Source organism: Sparus aurata, chromosome 3, assembly GCF_900880675.1.
Source record: "Sparus aurata chromosome 3, fSpaAur1.1, whole genome shotgun sequence".
Lineage (NCBI taxonomy): Eukaryota > Metazoa > Chordata > Actinopteri > Spariformes > Sparidae > Sparus > Sparus aurata.
In genome coordinates, this window is record NC_044189.1 from 1025570 (window position 1) to 1047444 (window position 21875).

The following is a 21875-nucleotide window of genomic DNA, read 5'->3' on the forward strand; positions in this document are numbered from 1 at the left end:
AGCAGAACAAGCAACTGCTGTTGTTCAAAAATGTTCTTTTTAGTAAACTCTGTGTGCACAAACAATGTTCTCAATGCTTGTGTTCATGTGCAGAGACCCTGGTGATACTACCAGCAAAGTTTCATGATGTGTCGAGCCTTCTTACTGTTTGAAAAATGGAGATTTTGATGCTATCGTAAATGTGCCCGCAGCACTCGATTGAAAATGAGTTTCACCCGAAAATGAAAATACGATAAATCTTAAAAGTGCCTCTTTCGTTGTAATTATGCTTTTACACAAAGGTTTGACTCATATATATTCACAAAGAAAGCCTAGGTTGCATTTTGGCGAGAGTTTAAAACACATTTTATACTGTTTGACTTTGTTTATATGTGGCGGACACTGACACTTTTCTAGCTTCAAACAGTGTTCTGGGACCATATTTTCCTCTGAGAAGAACTTGTTTAACATTTATTTTCCAGTACTACATGGTGCCCCTTTAAAAGGGCATCAGACAATACAAAACTGTATCTAATTCAGCTCCTTATAACTTAGGCAGCTGAGGTCTAGCTCCAGCTAAGCAAGAGCCTGTGGTTGAGACAGTCTTGTAACAGCCCATTTGCTAAAGCTGTGAATAAATGTATAGAAAGTAGGTTTCTTGTTACTGCTCTTTATTTTTCAGACTGTCACCACAAACTTGACGTCGTTGGCAGGATCACATGTGTTGATTGACAGTTGGGGTTCATTATGTTGTTTTTGTGAAGAAATCTTTATTTGATTCTTTTAGGAGTCTTTCTTTGATCACGTCATTCAATGAACAATAAGGTGAAATTGGTACTCTGTATTTAACCCTTCCTGGGAGACCAGTGGGCCACAGTCATGCCCAGAGTACCATGACTGCTAACCATTGCGCCACCATACCGCCAGACTGTATATAACACTGTGTATCAGTATCTCAGTTCCTCGACACCTCCCAACAGGAGTTTTTAAATATTTTGTCTGTGTAGATGTCCTGGTGTATTAAAAAGCTAAAATAAACTGAAGAGGGAAGCTCTGACAGCAACTATGTAGAGCGTATGGCAGAGAAACCTAACTGCCACAAGGGGGAGACAAAAGTTCAATAGTTCAGCTTCCTACATAGTGACACTCATTTTCACAACATTCAAATCTAATACAGACATCACTGTTCTGATGTTTTGTACTCGCTGCCATCACCAACACCTAACTTCATAAAGCAACCAATAGTGGTGCAAATGAAGATCGGCATGTTCTATTAAAGAAGATCTGTGGACATTTCCAGCCTTTATGGCGATTGAAGCATGCAGCCTTTTTGTGAAGATTGTTGTGTAAGCGATAATTAAAAACAGTGGTCCGACCCTTGTGGTACGCCAAAGGTGCCTGGGGAGCATCAATAGATTGTTTTGTTCCACTTCTACAACTAAACACAGAATACTTTCTGGTTCTAACACAGTGTTTGTTGTTGGTGGAAGATGAATGCACAAAAGAAAATGTGTGTTCAACAACCACAGAAAGACATGTTAAAGGAAAAGGCTGCTCTTTACAATGAGGCCTGGTGATGCTTAGAGTCTATAGTCTAAAAGTTTCGACTATGAAGACAGTGCAGGTTGTTGGTGACAGATGTGTGATCTCATCTTAACACATTAGTAAATGTGGGTGTTTATCAACCATAAAATGTACTGTAACTGTCTGTAACCACACAGTTCCTGTTCCCATGCAGACAGAAGCAGAGCTCGGACTTCACTCTGTCACTCTTTCTGTGAGGATGAGGGTGAACATCTACAGCTGCCTGATCGTCTTTGTTCTGGGCTGTAACGTCACTGCAGGTAAGAACTTTTAGAACTTAATCAGTTACTCATCTGTTAAAATACATTTCTGATCAGTTAGCTTCATGCTTTTCTGCTAAACTGGGATTTGATAGAACTGTCTTAAATCGGAAAACTCAACAGCAATGAACTCTATTAAAAATAACGAAATAATAATAAAATGTGAACCTTCATATTTATCAAAACTTCTTTTCATTTGAAGCAATAAAACATGAAACAGTCGAGGAGAAGCAGCTGGTCGTTCTGCGTTGTCCTGACTATGTGGAGGGTGACGTGACGTGGAGCAGAGAGACGAACGGACACAGAGTTGACATTCTTACAGCTGGTGTGAACTGGGACAAGAAACACATTCCTGACCCGGGCAAACGATACAGTTCACAGGCAGATAAATCACTTTACATTCGCAGAGTTAACATGTCAGACTCTGGAAGATACTTGTGTAATAATGCAGCAGCAGTGGAGCTGACGGTGATCCCATTAGGTAACATCACACTTTGTTTCTTTTCTTATTTCAACATCAATTCTCATTATGTCGATCATGTTTTTAAACATTGATAACAAAAATACTATTGCAGTTTAATGAGATGATACATTTCAAATGTTATAAAAACAACATCAACACAGTAGATTCTTAGGGGATGAATTCTTCACAGTTTCTCACTGATACTATAGTGGAGAAACAATTAGGGCAGTTGTAAAGGTTTTAATCTATGAATATTTTAATGCATGTACTAAAAATGAAATAAAATGCAATTTTGATCTGAACATTTTCAAAAACTGCTGAACTATCTCTGCTCTGTGATGCCATCTCAGTGCAGCTGTAACCATACGGGACATAAATACATACATTCAAACTGAGCTCCTCACATAGTGAACGAGTGACTGAAACCTTTGAATGTGTCAGTGCATGCGAACATTTTAAAACACTATATTTGTGTTTATTCTTATCACAGGTTTCATAATTTATCTGCTCTAAACCCTCAGTGAGGAACTTGGTCGCAGCATATAATTTAAATGAAAACACAAGAATATATTGAAACAGACTTAAACCATACTTAAAAAATGTAATAAACATTGAAACTACTTGTTTATTAGACAACAAATGACAATTCATTGTTATTTCGCTTCAAGATATATTTCAATGAATAATGAATGTACAGTTTGATCATATGCTGGTAATATACTGATTTGTATTTGAAAGACAGTTTGCAGATTTCACTATAGATAGATTTTTTGGAAATATGTATATGGTAATATTTGTAACAACACATGAACAACAGCAACAATTGGTTTATTAGTAAATAAAGGTGAAAGGTGAAAAATATTTTCATAGCACTGTTTTCTTGACACAAATAATGAAAATAAAACTTAGAATGTAAATATTTTAGATTATCATTTATAATAATTATTCTTATTCTGAGAAAATCTCCAATGACTTTCTCCTGCATATGAGTGATAATTTTATGGCGGTACTTCTTCTTGTTTTGTTTGTTGTGTACAGGAACAACCAGACTTGTTGCTACGCAGTGGACCACAGTCACTCTGAACTGTCCTCATGATGCTGGAAGATCAGGTGTTCCAACATGGAGCAAAGACGGTCGTGAAGTACAACAAAACCAACGGGTTTATGTTTCCCCTGTGAGCAAGACGTTGACTATAACATTCGTGCTGCCTCGTGACTCTGGACTTTACTACTGTGATGGAAAACCTGCTGTGTACCTGACCGTGATCAAAGGTGACACATCTGACAGAGGTGAGAGACAAGAAGTCAGAGAGGAACAAAGAAATATGAGTCAAATATTCATCATTTTAAAGAATATTTCATGATTTTAGGAAATTAGCTTTTTAGTTTTCTTGTGTATCAGTCTGCTCAGCTGAAGTGTTGGAGAGAAGTGTCTGTTTTTCCTTTAGAGAGATCCTGCAGACAGGTGAGTTCATACAAGGCTCAATAATGCTAAATTAAAAAGTATTCTTCTGCTATCAACTGCTTTATGTCGTGAAAACACTTCTGCTGAAACTCACACCACAGAGAGGCAGAAGACTTTTTATACCTCTGAGTGTGAGTGTATGATTCATCTCTCTCTGCGGTGAAGACGTTTTTGAGTTTGCAGTGTAAATGTCGTCAGTCTCTCACTGAACGTACTGAGGCTTCACCTAAAATAACTCAACACCAACCACTCAAACTGCAGCTAAACCAACAAGAAGACAAACAGCAGCAACAACTGCAGCATTAACACCAGCAGAGAACACTGAGACAACTACAGCAACCAGACAAACAGGCAAGAAGGGAAAGATCAAGAACAGGAAGTTAAAAACAGGTTTTTATGTTGATGAAATCTAAAAGAGCTCAAACACAAATAAAAACCAACAGCAAGAAGACATGAGGAGCAGTTATTCAAACAGACACAGATCTAGAGTCAGTGCAGTCAGTGAACTTTTGACACTGGTTTAAAATTAAAGTTTGTGGTCTAATGAAGGAAGTCGAGCGACGTGCTCTGAATGCAAGTTCAACTTACAAGAACAAATTACCACAATAATGAAAGAAGTCTGTCTCAGATATGATGGATGACTTTGTCACATTATTTTTCACATTATGTTTGAATATAATGGATGACTTTTAATATGTAAGATTCACAGGATTCATGTTCAAGATATCAACAAGAATAAACCACCAAATTACACACAGCTACAGCAATACAACTTGTGTTTACATCAAGTCACTTACAATTTAATCACATATTATTCACCATTTTATTTCAAAGTGCTCTCATATGACAGTTATACAATTATACTAAAAATAACAACAATATTAAACAGAACCATCTGTGTGATGTTAAATCACCGGCTGTTTTCCTGAAAGACTGTTGTTGTTCATGTGCCTTCAGGGTGAATTTAAAATGTGAAAACTCGATATTTACACATATTCAGCATATGGTCAGTGTAATCGTGACTATAGTATTAATTCAATTTGATTTAGAAGATTTAAACATGTCTGAATTATCTTTTGCGATTTTAGCGTCAGGTCATTTAAACACAAGTTCTTTATGATCGACTGTTGACACGTTTAATTTCTGTTATATCTAAACTCAATACAACTCAATGGTCCATAGTTACTAATCAGAGCAACATTAAAGGGTAATAAGAGATATTCTGAATTAAGATTTTTAGTGGTCATTAATGTATTGTGGATTTGTTTAATGTACATTTTTATAAATTTGTTGGGATTTACATTCTGAACTGAATCTTGTTTCTGCCCCACTTGCAAGGAAAAAAGACAACGACACCACCAACAACAACTACGAAGCCGACTACGAAGCCGACTACGACTACCAAGCCGACTATGAAGCCGACTACAACTAAGAAGCCGACTAAGAAGACAACTACAACTATGAAGCCGACTACGATGAAACTAACTACTACAACATCACCATCATCAAGCACAGGTAGGTCTACAATGATGATCTGAAGTCTTACCAAGTCTTACTGAGTTTTCAGTTCTTACTTTGTTTTCCAGTCGCTCCTGCAGACCATCGACCACCTCTCACTTTGGTGATTGGTATCCTTGTCCCCTTGCTCCTCCTCCTCATCATCTTCTACTAGATGAATATTTGCTGAACTTTGACATTTAGCTACAGTTGACACAAATTATATCACTGACCAGATTTAGACGAGTTCCTCTAAAGGATGTTTCAACAGGACAGATGAGTGTTGTTGGTTGTTGTAGTCTGTAAAGAAGATGCATCATGTTGAGATAAAGTCTGTTTCTATGTGTGCTTATAACAGTGATATTGTTTGGACCAAGACAAAGAAATGAAAAGCTGAACATTTATAGTAACTGGTGATGGATGATGGTGTGAATGTTTCCTGTTCCTCCAGCTGCTCCTCACCTGTGGCAAACTGTCCGACTGGTGATTGGAGGACTCTATCTAATCATCATGATCAGCATCACTGCCACCGCCTGGACAGAAGGTGAAAATAGTTAGATCAGTCAGAGGTTTTGTGCATCAGAAAATGTTTCTGTATCATAATATTAATTTGTTGAAAGTCATGAACATTTTTAACTAGCAGGCACTCACAGTGTTTTATACATCAGCTCTGTACAAACATGAATTGTGCAAAATGTGAAAACTGAGTTAGAGACATTTAAATTGATCATGTTGCTGCAGCGCCACCTGTTGGTGAAACATCATCAGACTGAGCAGCACAGATCAGAGCTGCTTCAGTGTTCATGTCATCTGGAGTTTTATTTATTTATTTGATGACATCAATTGCTAAGTGTTTATGAGATAAATTAAAATGTCGTCCCCATGTTCGTCTTCTGTCTTTGGCAGCTCGACAGGAACAGAAGCGACGAGTGACACAAAGAGAAAATGACGTCTGATCCTCCGTCACACAGAAACAAGAGGTACAATCTCTAGAAACCTCTGGACCAAGAATTTACATCTGATGTTAAAATACACTTTATATTGTTCAGCTGTTGTTTTGCTACTTTCATTCTTATGTTTGTGATATCTGCTGCTCTGTCCTGTGGTGTCTCCTCACAGGTGTCTGGTGGACGGAGCTGTTGGAAGTCCCGCACACCCCAACAGTCTCTTCTGGTGGTTTTGGCTCTGCATTTTAAAACCTCTGCCAAGGAGGACTGTGCTTTCAGTGGCCACAGCTTTAGCTTCAGTCTTATACTATACTATATGCTGTATATAGCCAAGAAACTTTATATTTAATGGTCCTGCTGATAAAAGATGTTGGTTTTAAAAATGTTTTTGAGGCTTTAACAAAATGTACGGCTAACTTCCAAATAAACTGAGTTGCGCGTCGGCTGATTTACGTTACTCTCATGATTTTATCAGCTCTGTCATGTCTGACATTTGACATCTTCTGCTGACAGTGAGTGTAACACATCAAAACATAGGAAAACAAAGAAAACAAAGATTTCAAAGCACATGACAATCATCAGAGTCCGATATTCCTCCGCAGGCTGAATGAATGGTTTAATGAGTGCAGTGTGCAGAATCTCAGTGGATTGACTATTTGTTTATGTTGATTGATTTATACTATTAACATAAGACATGTAAAAACAGTCATGTATGAGTACTTTCCTGTAATTTGTTTTCTGTGGTCACAAACTTTGAAATAAAAGTGCTCCATAGAACCATTTTTCAGCTTGTACCTGTAGGAGAAAAACTTTTGGTTCTGGTGGGACCGTTTAGGTCCCTCCTGGGGCCCTGAGAGGGTCTACCATTATCAAGGGTTATACTAACTCTGAACCCCCAATAATTGGTTCTCCAGAGAACCTTTCTTAGCTTTGTTTACCAGACCTTAAACATGCACTAACTGGAATGCAGGATAGTAACCATCAGAGGCTTGTTTCTTAAAGTTGACTCGAGCTGAAACACGTGGTAGTAACAGTTAAAGTACAAAACTTCTGTTTCACAGGGCTGGTAGCATGCTGTGGCTCTATTTCTGGCTCTACTTCTTACTCAGGCTGAAAAGCAAGGCAGTAACAGCCAGATATAAACTTCTATGTATCAGAGGGCTGGTGGCATGCTGTGGCTAACAAGAGGAACACTTAAATTGTTAGTACTGGATATTCAAATGCTGAACTGAAATACTCACAATTCCTATAAAGCACGTTCAACTTGAATCGATAGCGGCAATAGCAAATGGCTCAAAGTGGCAGTTAATAACCTAAAAGATTTTGGTTAAACAAATGGGTTATGAATTAGATTGATAAATCAATTCTCATGATAAAAACGCTTCCTCGCACTGGGCACCATTTATGTTGGTAACATTCACCTCTGTACAATATTGAATAGACAGCAAGAATGTTCAAGAGTTTTATATTCAACACAAACATGAAAGTAGATGAAAGTGTGTGTGTGTGTGTGTGTGTGTGTGTGTGTGTGTGTGTGTGTGTGTGTGTGTGTGTGATGGGATGCCAGGTCCCAGCCCTTTTGTCTTTTGATATTGTGTTGTATAGATGAGGCAAAATAATACATAAATCTTATATAATAGCACAGATCGCTTTATTATCACTACACAGTGTAGCGACTGGCAGACGTAATGACATCACCGCCCACCTGTCCTAGAGTTCATTCATATTTTCTTACCGTTAACGCCCACAAGCTTGGCTTCATCCGATGAAAATTCCCCACGCAAAGGACCCGCGTAGTGTGAAAGTCTACTAGTGTGTCTCTGAGCCGCCGGTATTGTGGTCAGTGGAGCGTTACCACGGCATCTGATCGTGCTGGAAAATCTGCGGTGTGGTTGCCAAAGAGTCTCTGGAGTTTGTGTCAGGAGGAGGAATTACCCAGTGGATATTTCCAGTCGGAGTTTTTCCTGGAGTTGCCGGTCCCGGTGGAGCTAAGCCGACGCTGAATCCCGACTGTCGACTGACGACTGACTACTGACTGACTGATCCACGGTACCGTGAGTACCCGGTGTACATGTTGTAAATAATACCTGTGTTTGAACTGTGAATACAGACGGTGCTATTTTGGTTTTGATTTCCTGGTTTGATTTGTGTTGTGGGGATCCGCAGTAAAACCCGGAGCGGAGTTTTGAGTTGCCTTTCTTTTTTGGTTGTGAACTGGATTGAACTGTTTTTGGACTGTGAGAAAACCGGACTAAGTCCGTGGATTGAAGTCGGAGACTGTGGGACACAACAATGAATAATACAAATTTAAAACCGAATTGAATTGTGGTCTGTTTGTCTTTTGCAGTGCTGGTTATTGATGACATTTCGTTTGCTCTATTGTTTTGTATGGTTTGACGGAGCTCTTTTCTTTCTATGTTATAATTATTATTTGTCAGATGTGACTCTGACTGGCACCCCATTTCCTTTTAACGCGTCAAACCGCTACAACAGTGTACAACAAAGTTTCAGTGCAACTCCTCGATTAAAATAAAAACACCAGCACACAGAAAATTACAGAAGACTCAAACACACAAGTATAAAATCAAGTAGGAAAAACAAATCAAGTATCAAAACAAGAGTAAGAACAGTTTTTAATAATATTGTAACCTGTGTTATAAACACCTTACAGAAGTTTTCTTCTTTGGATGAAAATGGTTCTGAACAGAACTCTTAATTGTACAAATAACTTTATAAACTATAGAATACACAATTTAAATAGTAAAATAACAATGAAGTATCTATATGCCACAGAGGGAAAAAAAAAGTTCTCTGATTTATAGAGGTAACCATTTTGTTGAAGTCAACAGTTAGTCGTACATTTTGTGAAAGCCTCAAAAACATTTTCAAAACCAACATCTTTTATCAGCAGAACCTTTAAATATGATGTTTCTTGGCTATATAAGGCATATATTATTCTAAAAGACTAAAGCTAAAGCTGTGGCCACTGAAAGCACAGTCCTCCTTGGCAGAGGTTTTAAAATGCAGAGCCAAAACCACCAGGAGAGACTGTTGAGGTGTGCAGGATGTCCAGCAGCTCCGTCTACCAGACACCTGTGAGGAGACACCAGAGGACAGAGCAGCAGATATCACAAACATAAGAATGAGAGCAACAAATAACAGCTGATCAATATAAAGTGTATTTTAACATCAGATGTAAATTCATCTGCCAGAGGTTTCTAGAGATTGAACCTCTTGTTTCTGTGTGAAGGAGAATCAGATGTCATTTTCTCTTAGTGTCGCGCAACGCTTCTGTTCCTGTCGAGCTGTCAAAGAGAGGAGACGAACATAGAGACGACATTTAAATTCAACTTTTGTATTAACTTCTCAGCTCATATTTATGGTCAGTATTGGACATAAAGTCAGCTCTGTTTGTTTGTTTGTGGAATATCTCATAAACATGGAACAAATGAAGTAAATAAATGAATAAAACTCCAGATGATATAAACACTTAAGCAGCTCTGATCTGTGCTGCTCAGTCTGATGATGTTTCACCAACAGGTGGCGCTGCAGTAACATGATCAATTTAAATGTCTCTAACTCAGTTTTCACATTTTGCACAATTCATGTTTGTACAGAGCTGATGTATATAACACTGTGAGTGCCTGCTAGTTAAAAATCTTCTTGAATTTCAACACATTAATATTATGATACAGAAACATTTTCTGATGCACAAAACCTCTGATAGATGTAACTATGTTTACCTTTTGTCCAGGAGGTGGCAGTGATGCTGATCATGATGATTAGATAGAGTCCTCCAATCACCAGTCGGACAGTTTGCCACAGGTGAGGAGCAGCTGGAGGAACAGGAAACATTCACACCATCATCCATCACCAGTTACTATAAATGTTCAGCTTTTCATTTCTTTGTCTTTGTCCAAACTATATCACTGTTATAAGCACACACAGAAACAGACTTTATCTCAACATGATACATCTTCTTCACAGAGCTAAGGGACACATGTTTTATACTGAAAACAACCAACAACACTCATCTGTCCTGTTGAAACATCCTTTAGAGGAACACGTCAAAATCTGGTCAGTGATCTGATTTGTGTCAACTGTAGATAAAAGTCAATGTTCAGCAAATATTCATATAGTAGAAGATGATGATGAGGAGGAGCAAAGGGACAACGATACCAATCACCAAAGTGAGAGGTGGTTGATGGTCTGTAGGAGCGACTGGAAGACAAAGTAAGAACTGATAACTCTGTAAAAATTCAGATCATCATTGTAGACCTACCTGTGCTTGATGATGGTGATGTTGAAGTTGTTTTCAAAGTCGGCTTCGTAGTTGTTTTTGGTGGTGGTGTCGTTGTCTTTTCTCCTTGCAAGTGGGGCAGAAAGAATATAGTTCAGTACAAAAATTTCATCAAACTTTTCAAAAATGTGTCTCAAACAGTCAACTTGTCAAAATCTGGTCAGTGATCTGATTTGTGTCAACTGTAGCTAAAAGTCAATGTTAAGCAAATATTCATATAGAAGAAGATGATGAGGAGGAGGAGCAAAGGGACAACGATACCAATCACCAAAGTGAGAGGTTGTCGATGGTCTGTAGGAGCGACTGGAAAACAAAGTTAGAACTGATAACTCTGTAAAACTTCAGATCATCATTGTAGACCTACCTGTGCTTGATGATGGTGATGTTGAAGTTGTTTTCATAGTCAGCTTTGTAGTTGTTTTTGGTGGTGGTATCATTGTCTTTTCTCCTTGCAAGTGGGTCAGAAAGAATATAGTTCAGTACAGATATCGCATCAAACTTTTCAAAAATGTGTCTTAAACAGTCAACTTGTCAAAATCTGGTCAGTGATCTGATGTGTGTCAACTGTAGCTAAAAGTCAAAGTTCACAAAATATTTGAAATTTTGATCAGTTTTGTCTCATTGATTAAATAATCCTGTGTGTTCCTTGGTGTTTGAGTTGAGGTTGTAGTCGGGATTGCAGGTGATATTTTCGTACCTTCTGTTTGGAGTAGTTAAGTATATCACAAAGTAGAAAAGAGAGTATGTTTTGTTTAGATCAGAAACTTTTTAAAATGTTTAATTCACCATTGCTGAAAAGGTTTCAAAGACAGATTTGCCTCAGTCTTAATCACCTGAATAGGTTTATGATTTATTCAAACAAAATCTCTATGAAGGGACACAAAGTGACAACAAGGAAACAAAAAACAACTACACCCAGACACAAAATGACCACAGAGACACAAAACAACACAGAACTAGAACTGCAAGCAGTTATGAACGGGGGCCAAGCCCCCCCGTGCAACTCGGACCCCACGCACCGCAGAGCCCACGGAAGTTGGCCCCAAAGGATGACGGGCTCGGGGCAAAAGTGAGGACACAGGCCAACGTCTGAGCTGTGGTACTCACTTTAATGGGAAGTGCACTGGAAGTGCAAAAGGCTGAATGTGTGCCGATTTGGATTTGGTGTAATAAGGCACGCCCACATTGAGCAGTCATGACCACCCTCAAGATATGGCCTCAGGATAGCATTTAGTTTGACCGAGATATGAAACAGTTTACATTTGTATAGCTTGCTTCAGAACTTTGTTCGTTAATAATTTGCGCATTTTTTGACCGAGCAAAATTCTTTTGATAACTTTAGATCAGGTCCAGCTGAAGAGTGTACATGCCAAGTTTCATGCAGATCGGACGAAATCCCAAGGAGAAGTTTGAAAAAGTAGGTTTTGCATATGTGGTGACTTAGTGAACGAAATGTGCAGCAGAAGTGGGCATGTCCTATGTCAGAAAACCCAGCTATATTCAGGGAACATATGGATATAAGGTTTGTGAGTGTGTTATTTAAAATGTGGAAGTTACAGGCAAAAACGCGATAACATCCATTATAGCGCCACCTACTGGAGTACATGTGCAATTTTTGGTATGGAAGAACTTTGTCCTATTCTATCTGTACCATATAAATTTCAAAGCTCTCAGCATGATAGTTTGGCTGAAATTATTGTTTGTTGTTTATCTTGTAATAAGCCACGCCCACATTGACCAGTCATGACCACCTTCAAGATATGGCCTCAGGATTGGCCCTACATCATACCAACCAAATTTCATAAAAATCAGTGTCGCTGTTCAAGAGATATAAGCTTCCCATTTTTATGCGCCCCCTAGTGGCCAAAATTCGCCAAATTGGGCTCATCCCTTCCCAGTGTTATGGCAACCAAGGATCTCAAATTTGGTGTTAACAGCATTTAGTTTGACCGAGATATCAAACAGTTTACATTTTTATAGCTAGTTACAGAAATGTGTTCGTGAATGATTTGCGCATTTTTGGACCGAGCAAAATTCTTTTGATAACTTTAGATCAGGTCCAGCTGAAGAGTGTACGTGCCAAGTTTCATGCAGATCGGACAAAATCCCAAGGAGGAGTTTGAAAAAGTAGTTTTCCAGTTTTTGCGATTTTGCGAAAAACTTTCGACCAGAAGTGGACGTGGCCAACAAAAAGTGATTCAGCTCAGGGAATTCAGCTCAGGGAATCTGGGGATACAAGGTTTTTGAATGTACAACATACGGTTTGGGAGTTATGGGCAAAAACGTGTTGGCCTAGGTTATAGCGCCCTCTGCAGGCAGATATATGTAGTTTTTTGTGTCTGAGATATTCGCAGGAGTCTGGACCAACCCTCCAAATTGCACCACCCTCCCTTGCACAGTTTAGACTGCAGCACCACTTTTAGCCGGAGTAAAATAAAAATAAAAATCTTTACAATTTCAATAGGGTTCCTAGCACCGCTGGTCCTAGGAAATGCGTATGTTCCCTCGGCCCCTTGGGCTTGGCCCCCTAATTGTGACAAAAAGGACTACAGGTAAACAAAGTCACCACAAGACAACAACATAGAAACACAAAATGAACACAACAGACACAGAGCAACTACAAAGATTCAAATTGAGAAAGAGAAAATGATATATTACAAGGACAATAAACAATGCAGAAAATGTGTTGGAACATAATTCACCATGATCAGAACAAAGTCTCGTTTTCTGTTTGTGGTGAGGCAGAAAGAAAGAAACAAGCAAAAAACAACTAAAACCACACGAAACAGAGCAGGATGTGTGAGTTACTTCCTATTTTGCAAATATAGTCTGTTCACCTTTATTCACAGTTAGCAGTAAACCTGCTCTCCAGACTGCACTGTAAGTTGTAGACATTTGCAGTACTGTTGTGCATTTGTCCACAGTTATATCTGCATCTTATTTTACCAGCTGAATATCTGCTGTCTCTCACCTCTGTCAGATGTCTCAGCTACCATCACAGTCAGGTACACAGCAGGTTTTCCATCACAGTAGTAAAGTCCAGAGTCACAAGGCTTCACAGGTGCTATAGTCAAGTCTTGTTCGCAAGTGAAACAGAAAACCTTTTTTGTTGTTGTACTGTGCTCCATGTTGGAACATCTGATCCTCCAACATAATGAGGACAGTTCAGAGTGACAGTGGTCAACTAAGCAGAAACAAGTGTGGTTGTTTCACAACAAACAAAACAAGACTTATTTAACGTACCATCATAAATTATCACTAATATTCAGGAGAAAGTCAGTGGTTGTGTGAAGATATTTGTTCTATCAAGCCTAATTAACATGTTACTTCACAGAGGTATTCTAAAATGATATTTTGTGAAATATAAGCTGTGACCAACACCTGAATGAGGTCAGAGAGCAGAGATAGTTTTATAGATGAATGATGCATTTTAAAAAAAATAAATAAATAGTGGGGATGTTATTTTTTGTGAATAAAATGAAAACCACTAATTTAAAAGATATTCAAAGGAATGCAGAAGACCAACGTTACATTAAAACAAATGTAGAATCAGGAAGTTACTGTGAAAAATGAATGACTTGAGTTCTTAGTCCTAATAGTTCAAGTTAAATAAAAGGTAAAAAAAAAAAAAAGAAAGAAAAAGAAAAAGACTCGATGCACTGTTTCATTAACATGCCAAAATATTTCTGTTATTAGCGTTTTTAAAAAAATTAAAGATTTAGCTTTGAAACATGATGTTGAAACAAGAAGAGAAAACAAAGTGTGACTTTACCTGATGGGATCACCATCAACTTCACAGCTGCTTCTTTATTACACAAGTATGTTCCAGAGTCTGAGGCGGTAACACTGCGAATGTAAAGTGATTTATCTATTAATGAACTGTGTCGTCTGTCTGGATCAGGAATGTGTTTCTTGACCCCGTCACCATCAACTGTAAGAATGTCAACTCTGTGTCCGTTCGTCTCTCTGCTCCACGTCACTTCACCCACCACATAGTGAAGACAAGGCAGAGCAACTGGCTGCTTCTCCTGGACTGTTACATGTTTAATTGCTGCAAATGAAAAGAAGTTTTGATAAATGAAGGTTCACATTTTATTTTTTATCATGAAATGGAGTTTACTTCAGTGCTCTTGAGTTTCATGATGTCAGAGTTATATTGAATTCCAGTTTAGCAGAAAAACATGAAGCTAGCTGATCAGAAATGTATTTTAACAGATGACTTACTGATTCATTACTAATTTCTAAGTTCTTACCTGCAGTGACATAATAGCCCAGAACAAAGACGACCAGGCAGCTGTAGATGTTCACCCTCATCTTTACACAGCAAAGATTCAGTTCACAGAGTGAAGTCCCAGCTCTGCTGATGTATAGCATTGGAACAGGAACTGTGTGGTTGCAGACTGGTGTTCTCAAAAACTTCAGTGACATGTGGTCTAATGTGTGAAAATGAGATCACACGTCCGTCACCAATCACCTACACTCTCTTCATAGTTGAAAGTTTTAGACTATAGACTATAAGCACCAGCAGGCCTCAATGTAACAAGCAGCCTGGATTAGATTTCCCTTTAACACATCTTTCTGTGGTTGTTGAACTAATATTTTCTTTGTGCATTCATCTTCCACCAACAATAAACACTGTGGTGTAACCAGAAAGTATTCCTTGTTTAGTTATGTAAGTGATACAAAATAATCTATCGATGGCACCTTTGGTGTGCCACAAGGGTCTTGTCTCGGACGACTGTTGTTAATCATCGCCTACACAAAAATCTTACTTTAGTGAACTCAATTCACACAACTATCACCATGGAGGGGCAAACTTAGTTGCCTGAATATTTATTAAATGGTATTCAATGTGTGATCACATGGGTGACAAACAAGGGAGTTGTATTAATTCCTGGTCAGGTGGGTATGTAGGTTTACCAGAGAAGAAAAAAATATTACCAACCAAAGTGTTAAAGGTTGGTATGTTAATATATATTTATTTTAGAAGTAGTGGAGAAATGTAAAACTCTACTAATAATATTTTAGATAAATATTACTACAAATATGTCACTTAGCGCGTTACGATACACGTTAACCACCTAAGTGAAGTGTTTTTTAAGAACCCATCCACACCAACATGACCATATATAGACTTAACCCTCCATCAAGGGAGGAGTGTGAATCAGAGTGTTGGGGAAAAACATTGTGACCTAAGCCTTAACCACTCCTCCTTGTGTGAAAAAATATCTAACACTGCTGAGTGGTCACCTAATTAGTGCTTGGCTTTCTTATTAGCCATGGAGGAGACCAGAATTATGCACTCTTAGGAGTTCTACCTCCTGTTCAAGGCTTGTTTGCCTGGGGAAGATCATAATCAATTCTCACAACACCGCAACAGTTTGTCAATACAAATAGCAATGTCTCTGCCTGTAGTAATAATAATAATAATAATAATACATTTTATTTGTTTGATGTTGCCTTTCAAGTCACCCAAGGTCACCTTACATAGGATAAAAGCATAAAATAACAGCATCACAGAATATTAAAACCAAACAACAAAAAGACAAGTGTAGTGCACAGTGACCAGTCAGAGTGAGTATGCCAGTTTGAACAGGTGGGTTTTGAGTTTGGATTTGAATGTTGTGATGGAGTCTGACTGTCTTATGTGTGGGGGGAGAGAGTTCCATAGTCTGGGTGCTGAGCAGCTGAAGGCTCGGGCACCCATGGTACTGAGGCGTGATGTGGGGATGGTTAGCAGTCTAGCAGAGGTTGAGCGAAGGGCGCGAGACGGGCTGTATTCATGGAGGAGGTCGCAGAGGTAGGTGGGGGCTAGATGGTGGAGAGCTTTTTATGTGAGGAGGAGGTTTTTGTAGTGGATGCGGTATTGTACAGGGAGTCAGTGAAGTTGGATGAGAATAGGGGTGATGTGGTCAGATGATTTGGTGCGGGTGATAAACCGGGCGGCTAAGTTCTGGATGATTTGCAGTCTGTTGATGAGTTTGGCAGGGAGTCCGGTGAGGAGGGCATTGCAGTAATCGATGCGGGAAGTGACAAATGAATGAACCAGGATTTTGGTGTTGGACTGGGACAGTGATGGGCAGAGTCTGGAGATGTTTCGGAGGTGGAAGAAGGCAGTCTGGGTGATGTTTTGAATCTGGGGTGCAAATGAGAGGGTGCTGTCCAGAATGACGCTGAGGCTCTTGACTTGGGGGGAGAAGGGTACAGGGAATCCGTCGAAGATGATGGGTGGGGCTGGGGTGTGTTGTGATTTGGTGAGGGTGGATTTGGAGCCGATGAGCAGGGCCTCGGTTTTATTGCCTTTGAGCTTCAGGAAGTTCCTGCTCATCCAGCTCCGGATATCTTCCATGCAGGTGATGAGGGAGGTGGGAGGGATGGCGACGGTGGGTTTAGAGGAGATGTAGACCTGTGATATGCTGTCATCAGCATAGCAGTGAAAGTGGATCCCATGATGACGGAGGATTGTGCCCAGGGGGAGGAGGTAGATAATGAAGAGTAATGGACCCAAGACTGACCCCTGGGGGACACCCAGTGAAACACCTAAACACCCAGACTTGTGGTCCCTTATTTGCACAAATTGTTGGCAGTCAATGAGGTACGATGTAAACCAGCAGAGTGCAGCACTAGTGATCCCAATGCCAGCTAGGCGGTCCAGGAGTATTGTGTGGGAGATAGTGTCGAATGCTGTGCTGAGGCCGAGGAGGATGATAATGGTAAGAAGTCCAGAGTCAGCTGCACGGAGGAGGTCGTTAGTGATTTTGACCAGGGCTGTTTCAGTGCTGTGGATGGGACCGAAACCGGATTGGAAAGGTTCATGGAGTTTGTTTGAGTCGAGGTGGGACTGTAGTTGTTCAGCAACTTTCAAGTGTTTTGGAGATGAAGGGGAGGTTGGAGATGGGCCAGTAAAGGTTAGGTCAGTTGGGTCAGCACCAGGTTTTTTCGGGATGGGTGTGATAGCAGCCAGTTTGAGAGTGGGGGGTACAGTGCCAGTGGTGAGGATGGAGTTAATTTTGTTGGTGATTATCGGTGAAATGAATGGCAGACAGGCTTTGACGAGGGAGGTGGGAAGAGGATCAAGCTGAGAGGTGGTTGCTTTGGCTTTGCGGTTGAGTTCAGAGATGGTATGTTCTGATACTGGGGTGAAGTCGGAGAGGAAGGTTGGCCGGTGGTGATCATCCAGGCTGGATCCTTTGAGGAGGTGCAGGATGAGGCCTGTTGTTGGTGAATGGTATTGATTTTAGAGCTGAAGAAGTCGGGGAAGGCAGTGCACTGATCGGTGGATATGTCTGGTGGGAGGGTTTTAGGAGTCTAAATTAGGTGGCTGACCGTTGCAAAGAGGACTCTGTTGTTGCCTGAACAATTGGGATTAATTGTTAAGACTTTTGGCTAAATGATTCAAGATTTGATGCTCAAATTTTAGCACTGCCCAAATAATGATGAAATTTGTATTGCGCAATTATGAATAATTGCCTAAAGTGCATTGTTTTACACGGGGCACCATACATAGTGCTGCATGTAGCATTAATATGGAGTTTTGGGTGACTGATAACATTATATAATGATTATCAGGGATAATTTTTAATTATGATAAATAATAAGTTCAAATAATCATTAGATTACCCCATGGCACCACCCTTGAGGAAGGGAAAGGATCGCCAATTCACAATTCACAAAATGTACTAAACTGTCAGTTTATAATTCTGATCATCAACTAACTCTACTACAACCAAAATTACCATAACAACTGTAATGGTCGAAGGATTTTGGAGTCCTCCACAGAGTTGAGGTTGGCAGCATTCGCTCTTCTCCAATACTAAATAGCAGGGCTGTAACGACACGCGTATCAAAACCAAAATCGCGACACTCAGATCCACAAACCTGTCTCCTGAGAAGGCAGAATCGCGACACAACTTCCTGTCCAGATCCAGCCATATGAGACATAATAAGTAGCCCATACACACAGAGACGCTGCATTTACACCACAGGTGGTTCACCAATTCTCCGCTGATGGTGAGTATCATATACAGAAGTTATTGAAATGTTACATAAATAAAATGTTTAATTTTATTTTTTAAAATCTAGGTTTGTATCGAACTGTGGGTCAAAAATCGTGATACAAACTGGATTGTGAGTTTGGTGTATCGTTACAGCCCTATTAAATAGACAGTATGCAGGTTCAAAAGTACTTTATTTAACACAAAAATTAAAAGACACCTATCTAACTAAGATTTACGATATACAGGTGTGTGTGTGTGTGTGTGTGTGTGTGTCTGTGTGAAAGAAATAAAGCAAAATGGTGGCTAGGGTTCAGAGTACCGCACCGCATGGACAAAGGAAAACTACATACAAAATGGCTGATCAAAAGGGATTACAAGATGGCTGATTGAAGGGTTGGATTCCAAGATGCTGGATCACCGCTTGTTTCATCGATAGGAGAGAACAAAAAAACAATGGTGGTGCTCACATCATGTGCTCACTGATATCACATGTTATAAAAACAACAGCAAGAACAGTTTTGAATGATGAATGAATAATAATTTTAAAAATATATAATAAATATGTATTGGACTAGTCTTGATAAGAATAAGACTCAGCAGCATATAATTGCACTTTAACCAGATATATTGCAAAGGATATATGATACAAAATAAAAAGTTAAATATTGCACAGGACGATATTTAACAACCCCCACATCAGACAGGACACTGCCCAGACGGACAAACTGTGGCCTGCCTGTCAGGTAGTCAGTAATCCAGGAGATCATTGCGTCATCAACTCCCATCACCTGCAGCTTCTCACCCAGTAGCAGAGGTTGAATGGTGTTGAAAGCAGTGAAAAAATCAAAGAATGTGATCCTCACAGTGCCTCCTCCACCATCCAGATACATATGGGCTCATTGCAGCAGGTAGATGACAGCATCATCGACTCCTAAATGGGGCTGATAGGCAAATTGCAAAGGGTCCAGAAACGTCCTCACCTGTGGCCTCAGCTGGGCTAAGGCCAGTCTCTCCAGGACCCTCATCACATGGAATGTGAGGGCGACTGGTCTGTAGTCTGCCAGGTCGGATTGCCTAGACTTCTTGGGGACTGGAACCAAGCAGGATGTCTTCCACAGCATCAGGACTTTCTCCTGACTCAGACTCAGGTTGTACAGATGTCCCAGTACAGGAGACAGCTGGCTGGCACAGGTCTTCAGGATCCTGGGTGTGATGCCATCAGGACCTGCAGCCTTTCGTTGACATTCTCTTTCCAGCTGCCTCTTTACCTGGCCTGTAGTCACCGTTGGGTGGGGGTTGACGCAGATGTCATCAGTGAAGGAGGTGGGGGAGAAGGAGGGGGGTCAGATGGTGAGGTGCTGTACTGGAGAGTGCTGGGGGGTGGGTGAAGCCATTTGGGACAGTGTGGGTGTGTGGGGGGCTGGGGGTGTCGGAGGGGTGGCAGGAAGTGAGCTAAACCTGTTAAAGAACTGGTCTATCCAGGCTCCCTGACATCTGCCTGTCTTTCCCCTTCATCCCTGTGATGTTCTTCATTCCCGTCCACACATCTCTCACACTGTTCTGTTGGAGTTTGGCCTCCAGCTTCCTCCTGTAGTTGTCCTTGCATGTCCTCAGCATCTCTCTGAGTTTGTGCTGCACTCTCCTTTGTTCCTCTCTGTCTCCAGACCTTAAAGCCCTCTTTTTTCTTGTTCAGAAGTGCCTTCAGGTCACTGGTAATCCAGGGCTTGTTGTTTTAGAAGCAGTGCATGGTCTGGGCTGGCACGGTGGTGTCCTCACAGAATCTGATGTATTCAGTGATGCAGTCAGTCATCTTATCAATGTCCTCCCCATGTGGCTCACAGAGTACATCCCAGTCCGTTGACTCAAAGCAGTCCTGCAGTGCCTCAGCAGCCTCCTGTGTCCACCTCCTCACTGTCCTGGTGTGCACAGGCTGCCTTCTCACTAGAGGAACATACCTGGGGGTCATCATGACCACGACCATAAAGGTGCATTTTGTAGTTTTTGTTGAATAAATCAGAATCAAAAAGATGAAAAAAGAGAGAGAGAAAAAAATCTACATGTGTTTGCCTGACTGAATAAACAAACTGACCTTAAAGGACAGGACATTTTATACCGTTTGACTTTGTTTATATGTGGCGGACCCTAACACTTTTCTAGCTTCAAACAGGTTTTGGTATGTATTTTCCTCTGAGAACAGCTTGTTTAATAACTACATAGTGCCCCTTTACAAGGGCATCAGTCAGTAAAAAAACTGTGTCTAACTCAGCTCCTCAGAACTATGCAGAAACTGATATCTACCTCCAGCTAAACAAGAACCTGTGGTCTTGCGACAGCCCATTTGTGAAAGCTGTGGATAAATTTACAGAAAGAAGTTTCTTGTTACTGTTCTTTATTTCTCCGACTGGCACCATAAACTTGCCACTGTCAGCAGGATCACATGTGTGGATTGACAGTTGGAGTTCAAGCCCCCGCATTCAAACGTTAAAGGTGTAGAGGAGACTGGGGTAAGATGAGCCATTTTTCATATTTAGGATCACTACATCAAGGCAATAATTGTTTTGTCACTAACTAATATATCTGCATATATTTCAGGATGTTGTGCATCCCTTCAAACAAACAGAATGAGTGTAAACATAACTGTTTCGATAATATAGCATGTCCAAAAAACAGGTACAATAACCTTTTTTATTATTATTGCATATTACTGTTAAACAGCTGGTTTGTTGTTGCTTGTTAACATGAGAATACCTTAAGGTGTGCTTGGGAAGAGAACATGAACAGCTGTGTTTTTGGAAAAAAACAATAGAACAGAATTCTTGGTCCAGAATCATAGTTTCTTGGTGTCCTTGCTGACAGTAAGGTCAGTTATGGAATAGTAACACATTTGAACAATCTGAACTGAAACTCTCATCTTATCATCCTTCCCTTCTTCCTCTATCTATCCTCTCTTCTCCATCTTAGGTAAACTCCTCCCTCCATCTTCCTCTCGTTCCATCTTTCCCCATCTCTCTCTGGATCCTTCCATCTCCCACCTCTACTGGGTGGCTCAACTTACCCCTGGCCAAATAGCTCAACTTACCCCAGAGCTACCATTTTGACTTTATTAGTCCCCACAGCTAAAATTGTGCACTTTTATGCTAGGTTTATGACCTCATGTTGTAGCTCATAGACACCACAATTGATGTATAAAACAAATTCAAAATGATCTATTTTGGTCTAAACACAATTCTCATGAAACTTACAATTACGACAACTTACGACTAAATTCACTTTCAAGAGTGAAAAATGTTTTTGTGGAAATAAATGTCTAACCACTTTACCCATGTGGTTCTTAACATTCACAGACTCCATGAAATGATGCCTTCCTCCTAAATATTTGGTCA

At 40.1% G+C, this 21875-nt stretch overlaps 2 protein-coding genes across 3 annotated transcripts in view; both read right to left on the bottom strand.

The window, feature by feature from the left end:
- LOC115577177 (contactin-5-like) overlaps nt 1-21875 on the bottom strand; it is a 134764-nt gene that overhangs the window by 51647 nt on the left and 61242 nt on the right. The window lies entirely within an intron of this gene.
- LOC115577523 (cell wall protein DAN4-like) lies at nt 9366-14294 on the bottom strand. The gene is made up of 5 exons (XM_030410422.1): nt 14268-14294; nt 10860-10943; nt 10478-10561; nt 9939-10031; nt 9366-9500 (listed from the first exon to the last, which is right to left on the bottom strand). The coding sequence occupies exons 1-5, from the start codon at nt 14281-14283 to the stop codon at nt 9451-9453; spliced, it is 327 nt and encodes a 108-aa protein (XP_030266282.1). The 5' UTR covers nt 14284-14294; the 3' UTR covers nt 9366-9450.